Source organism: Limulus polyphemus, unplaced genomic scaffold (assembly GCF_000517525.1).
Source record: "Limulus polyphemus unplaced genomic scaffold, Limulus_polyphemus-2.1.2 Scaffold3869, whole genome shotgun sequence".
Lineage (NCBI taxonomy): Eukaryota > Metazoa > Arthropoda > Merostomata > Xiphosura > Limulidae > Limulus > Limulus polyphemus.
This window is the reverse complement of record NW_013669479.1, coordinates 78,588-85,792: the sequence shown is the minus strand read 5'-3', so window position 1 is coordinate 85,792 and position 7,205 is coordinate 78,588. Positions and strand designations below refer to the sequence as shown.

Genomic DNA, 7,205 nt, shown 5'->3' with positions numbered 1-7,205 from the left:
CAATAGCGCCATATTTGTAGTGAAATGAGAATAGAAACAGAATAAAACTAGTTTCGTTAAAATCGGGCCACGGGTTACCGAGTCAGTCCCGTTTTTCGGGTCACTTTTCTTACATTCCATTATTATAAAACTTCGTTCATACAACAATATATGCACAACAGAAATTAAATGATGAGATGAAAATGTGTTTTTTACGGCGCGTAGAAAGAACAATAATAAAATAGACCTACAATATTATTGACTATTTGCAAATAGTAACTATGGAGACGAGGTAATAAAACAAAAATCAAGTCGAGAACAACACCAAATATTTTTATAAACGAAAACCTCTCGCCGAGCATTGGCTATTATATTATTTCCCTGTCAATGTTCCCATTTTCATTAAAAGGCGTAAGATGATAACAATCAAATATTTTTTCTTGAATCATGAATAACACGAATGGATTGAAATATTTAACTAAATTATCTCAAAATAAACCTTCATTTCGGTGCAATATTGAAATTAGCTTAAATTCTTCATAACCTCTGAGTAGTGGTTGACCCAACGGGTCACGGTGGTCTAGTGTTACACTAAAGTTGATTGCACACTGAAACACTAGAAATACATTTGCTTTTTAAAAGATAAGTAGTAACTGTACCCATATTGTTGTTGGATGTAATGAGTTAGAATACTAACGTAACGAGTATCTCCAGTTATATTATTGGTGGATAGAATTCTAATAAACAATTCCAACTATATTATTAGTGGATAGAGTACTAACGTAATGAGTATCTCCAGTTATATTATTGGTGGATAGAATACTAACGTAATGAGTATCTCCAGTTATATTATTGGTGGATAGAATACTAACGTAATGAGTATCTCCAGCTATATTATTTGTGGATAGAGTACTAACGTAATGAGTATCTCCAGCTATATTATTGGTGGATAGAATACTAATAAACAACTCCAGCTATATTATTGGTGGATAGAAAGCTGGAGATACTCATTACGTTAGTAATATTATTGGTGGATAGAATACTAACGTAATGAGTATCTCCAGTTATATTATTGGTGAATAGAATACTAATAAACAACTCCAACTATATTATTGGTGGATAGAATACTAACGTAATGAGTATCTCCAGTTATATTATTGGTGGATAGAATACTAATAAACAACTCCAACTATATTATTGGTGGATAGAGTACTAACGTGTACTGAGTATCCCCAGCTATATTATTGGTGGATATAATACTAATAAACAACTCCAACTATATTATTGGTGGATATAATACCAATAAACAATCCCAGCTATATTATTGGTGGATATAATACCAATAAACAATCCCAGCTATATTATTGGTGGATATTATACCAATAAACAATCCCAGCTATATTATTGGTGCATATAATACCAATAAACAATCCCAGCTATATTATTGGTGGATATAATACTAACGTGTATTAAATAATCGTTTCTGATAATCGTGCTGCTACGGAAATCATCAATATTTTAAAATTTTGATAACTGTTAACTTCTGTTACAACATCGGTCAACAATTTATGGTGAATAAAACGTATGAAATGGCTTGATGAAATAAGCATTTTGTTCGATCCAATCCTCTTGTTAAGACTGAATACATAAAAACACTTATCAGGCTAAATTCTCAAAAGCATTAGTTACTTAACTGGTGCTATTGTTAGTGTTTATATTTTGAACTCTCGACAGCATATTGGGTTAACTAACAACTTCAATAATGTTTACATGAAACTCAAGAACTCTTAACATTTCAGTCTAAACCGTAAATTATCTTTGGATTTTTTTACATAAGTTGATCAGAACCATACGCGAATTCACAGGGGGTGGCCTACCGCCACCTAGGTCTCTGGAAAAGTCTCGGTCTTTTTCAAATAACGTCTATCGTAAGCACGCAGAATTAATCTACAGCGATTTTTCATTAGGGACCATCTATGAATTACGTAACGCAAGTTTATCCCCCCCCCCCCACCTCCACTGTAAGGTATTCCAGGGTTCTTCTCGTGCTAGGCTTTTCAAAACATAAACTTAGCCCAGGTGACAGTCATAATTAGTGCAAGATAATCTTTACTGGCATGTAATGGCTGGAGACGGCTTGAATGGGTAATGAAGAAAAACTTTAATATAAGTTTAACGTAACAGCAAATGTACAACGGTGCTTTGCGTTGTAAGACCGTAAATTTACGGCTGTCCCACATAGGGGACTTACAAAAATCAAATGATGAAGTATTTGTACTCAACAGAAAATAGTATCACATATTTATCATAAATAGTCTCGTTTTGAGTTTACTAACTGATTAAATGTTATTTTATTACAAGTTACGGTAAACAATATTGGTTTTTTTTGAACACGTACGACGTTTCGATCATTCTTGTATACTTGTGAATGATCGCACTAGTAATCGAAACGTCGTACCTGCTCTAACAACAAATTATACTTAATGTAGAAGCTGTAATTTGTAATAAAATAATTTATCATAAATATTTGATGGTATGCAAATAAATATAGGTCAAATTATAATGAGGCAAACAGTCCAGCGACGTTAGGATCTCTGCTCAATTTAAACTACAACTAATAAAACTACGCCCAGTGAATACTGAATACACGATTTATGGTAATGTAAAAAATACCATGTAAACAAATGTGTTTATAAATCCTCTATCCCTTGCTAAACTTAAAATTTCTGAATAATTAAAAAATAAAATAAAGTTATCCTACTAAATTTAATATTTCGGTATAATTAAAATAAAAAATGTTGATACGAAATTTAATATTTCTGTTTAATTAAAAAATAAAACAGTTTTGCTACTAAAGATAGTTACACTATAGGTAAGCGACAAGTCTACGGACTTATAACGCGAAAATCCGGGGTTCGATTCTCTGCAGTGGACAAACAGATAGCCCAATGTGGCTTTGCTTTAAGACAAACAAACAAACAAGGATGAGGAGATGAATAGCAAGTCACCGAAGAATGTTTGTGTGTTTTGATATAGCAAAGCCACATCGGGCTATCTGCTGTGTCCACAGAGGGGAATCGAACTCCTGATTTTAGCGTTGTAAATCCGGAGACTTACCGCTGAAGATAAAGGAAGTGGTAGGAGTACACAAGGAAGTATTCCTTCAAACATCGCTAGTGATTTTCTAGTGTTGTTACTGCTAAGTATATCCGCAGGGAAGTGCTTCATGCTAAGTTCTATAAAATTACCCTTGTTAGTATGTTGTTCGTCATCTTCGAAAGGATAACTTCCTACAAAAACACGTTTATGTTTTAATCGTGCACTAACATTTAATAATAATCAAATAACACACTGACTGACTGTTTTAATCTTTTTTTCCTGAAATACTTGTTTGTTTTGAATTTCGCGCACAGCTACGCGAGGGTTATCTGCGCTAGCCGTCGCTAATTTAACAGTGAAAGACTAGAAGGAAGGCAGCTAGTCATCACCACCAACCGCCAACGCTTTTACCAACTAATAGTGGGATTGAGCGAAACATTATAACGCCCCCACGGCTGAAAGGGCGAGCATGTTTGGTGTGACGGGGATTCGAACCCGCGACCCTCAGATTTCGAGTCGAGCACCCTAACCACCTGGCCATGCCGGGCCTGAAATGCTTGAACAACATCATCATGTCAACATGCTAAAAGTTGTGAACATTACTGGTTTTGCTACCTTTTACAAACCGGCTAAGAATGGTTATAAATGTACTTGTTACGAGACATTAGTATTAGACCCATTATATTTTTAAACACCACATTCTTAATCTTGTCCAGTAGGGATTTTCAAGAATTAGAAGAGTGTATAATAATAGTATTCTAACCACACTATATTTGACATATCCATTGTCGATGCCGCATTTCGCTCAATCCAGAGCTCTTCAGGCCGGCTGGGGTATAATAAACGTTGCAGTGGTTGGAACACTATTTACATAAGCCATATGATGTAACAACAATTGTTTAAAGATGTAGTAGGCCTTGTACTAATGTCTCTCGACAATTAAATTTAACATTAATTCTCGTCTACTTACGTCTGTGTGTTTTCCACTTTTCTTCCTCATTGTTTCTCTTTTAAGTCTACTTTTCTGACACTTGATAATTTTCTAAGCTAAAATTTTGTAATTTTTTTATTCCGCGCATTTTTGTACATGCATCTGTCCTGATTTGATGCACTCTATCTCACTTCGTAGCTTATATAAAATAAAGGGTATTTAGTTAAAATTGAGGCGTTAAAATGAATGAAACGTTCAAAACGACTGATGAAGAACAAGAAATGTAAGATGGCTAGTATCTAGAGAACTTCCTTCGGCACTTTGGAATAGAAATCAATTTACTCTTTTCACAAAGATCAAACATTTCTAACTCTGAACATGAGTGTGTGGAAGCCTTGGCAAATCAGTCCAGACAACATTGAAACTGTGCGTTTCTATTTGTGAAGATTTTTATATTATTTTCCATGGCAAGCACTTTAAAAAAAATGGTTTCTATCAAGAGTCTAAACTTTACGAACAACAATAACGAAAAAATTATACGTGACATTTTAAACAAACCGCTTCTTTGAACATCAGAGTGAAACAATGGCATTTAAGTTATCGTTCGTTTTTGTTTTTTATCGGGTACATTACGCTTATCTGTCAAGATGGAACAGTGATTTTACTTTGTAAAACTAAAAGCAAGTAATGTTCCTATCTTCTACACTAGCCATAAATAACTGTCCTATCTTCTATACTAACCATAAATAACTGTCCTATCGTCTATACTAACCATAAATAAGTTATTTATGGCTAGTGTAGAAGATAGGACAGGTCCTATTTTCTACACTTGCTATAAATATAGGTCCTATCTTTGTACACGAACCATAAACAATGGTCTTATCTTCTACACTAATCTATCTATTCTGATCATTGGTCCCACCATTAAAATAAAGAAACAAACTGTGTTTTTATTCTTTAAAACATTAGCTGAGGTCTCGTCCTTTTACACTAGACAGTGGCGTTATTTTTAAACACTGAGCAAGTGTCTTATATTCTAACAACAACTTTTGGTTCTATTTTGTAAGAAATTATTTGACAGGCACAGTAAGTAGTGATTCTATCATTTAAAGTAAACCAGTGATTTTATTATTTAATATTAGCTAGTACTCATCTCAAACCATTTAGTACTTTGTAGTGATTCTACAAAGAATCAAAGAATCTACAAAGAAGTAATCATATAATTTAACACTGGATAACTGTTCTGTATTTTAACACTAAACAGTGTTCCTACAGTTTAGAAAACACGATTATAACCTGCACAGTAAGAAGATTTGAAATATACATATACATATATATATCCAATTATTGAGTAAAATATATATATATATATACATAGTTAAGCAAATATATATATATATATACATAGTTAAGCAAATATATATATATATCCAATAACTGAGGGAAAATCAAACAATCACACACACACACACAATTACTATAGGCCTAGTTAAAACAAAGTAAGGAAAAAATAAATACATTGTCATAAACGCTCAGGTTTTGAGTTCGTGATGGACTCGATGATTTGGTATTGCACAGACTAGGATTGTTAGTTTTTGTATAACGTCTGTCGCCCTCTATTGACATTGAGCAAAAATGTTATGTTTTTATCAAAACGTTTATATTTAAGTTAGAAATTGTTTTTTGGAAATCAAATTATAACAAACAATTTAAGAGAATGGAAAGTTGTTGAATAGATTCCAATTATAATTTTTAAGTAAGCACTGAGGAGGTGTAATATATAATGTGAATGGATCATATGATATTTTCTTAGAAAATGAACTTGTAAACTAGAGTGATTATTATCATTTGTTTGTTATCATTCGAGTTCACAACCAATTAAAGAACACCATGTGTATAGCGCCATCTCTTGGCAAAAATATTAATATACAAAATTAAAAATTAATCAATATGCAATACAAAGGTATTATTTAGTTACTTATAAAACAATTTTCACGCATTGCAACAAATAGATGACAAAATTATCTGTATCTGTTTTTAAATTTATTTAATGCAAAAGAATTTGCTATGAAATAAGGGAAGTATAAAAATCCCACCTATCGGCGAAAACCGAAGTAACCTTTCATCTCGAAGGGAAGTCGTCTCCGAAAGGTCACTGTCTTCATCTTCTTCCAACAAAGGGGGTGGAGCAGACACCTCGTACCCCCAGCGACGGCGAAATGCTTGCCGACCCCCGTCCAATCTAACTCGAGGAAGATCCACAAATAGTCGGTCTCCAATCTGTTGGATATAAATCACAAACATAAGACCGTATTTGGAATATATGTGAATAACATCGTGTTATCACCCGTAGCAATAAAATTTTTCTCTTATTGAGATCAAGTGGGAAGTGTCAGGTTGTCCAATCGATGAGGAAAAAGGTATTAATCAAGTAAAACAGCCGATCACAGAATCATATGTACCCCCCAAAAATTAGATTTCAATACAATACGATGGGCACAACAAAGATAGCCCATTATGTAACGTTGTGCTTAATAACAAACAAGAATAACCATATGCAAAGTATTCAACTCCCTAAAATATCCCAACAATAAACTTCATGAATGCATTTACCACGTGATGATACGGTATCCCATAATAGTACTTCCACAACATCGCTCAAATTATACAGAAAATGGTAATTTGTGCAACATATACGGCCATTTTTCGAAACTTTCACTTTGTTTATTTTATTTTTTTTAAATAGCATGTCTTCACTTCCATAACTTAAATGTCTACTAAGTCTTTCACTCTAGAGCACTGACATGGGAATTGGCAATTCTGTACCATCGTGAAAAACGGGATATTCCACCTCAAGCTTCTCAAAGTTTACTATTTTCCAGTTTCGTATATGTAATTAATGAAATATTAAAAGATGTATTAGGGACTGGGAAAGTTGTTCACATATAAAAGTAGTAGTGGAAAAGTTAAAGATCATATACAATATCCATGGCTTATATGAATTCGGTTCCGTCAGCAGCTAATTCATGTTGAGCTTTACAAGTTTCTCAATATATTGACTAGATGGCGCTGCTCGCTCGGTTATGAGCGTATCGTCACAGTAATGATAATATATATACAGATACGTTTCAAGTTTCAGTGTCAAGTGAACAATTTTTGTTTTGTCCTGATATTTGATGAATCATAACACACACAA

General features: G+C 33.4%; 1 protein-coding gene across 1 annotated transcript in view; it reads right to left on the bottom strand.

Moving 5' to 3' along the window:
- The window catches only part of LOC111088496, a 43,864-nt gene that overhangs the window by 2,343 nt on the left and 34,316 nt on the right, over window positions 1-7,205 (bottom strand). Inside the window, exon 3 of the mRNA XM_022398798.1 lies at window positions 6,106-6,289. Coding sequence (XP_022254506.1) covers window positions 6,106-6,289 — 184 coding nt within the window. The remainder of the gene's footprint in view (window positions 1-6,105; window positions 6,290-7,205) is intronic.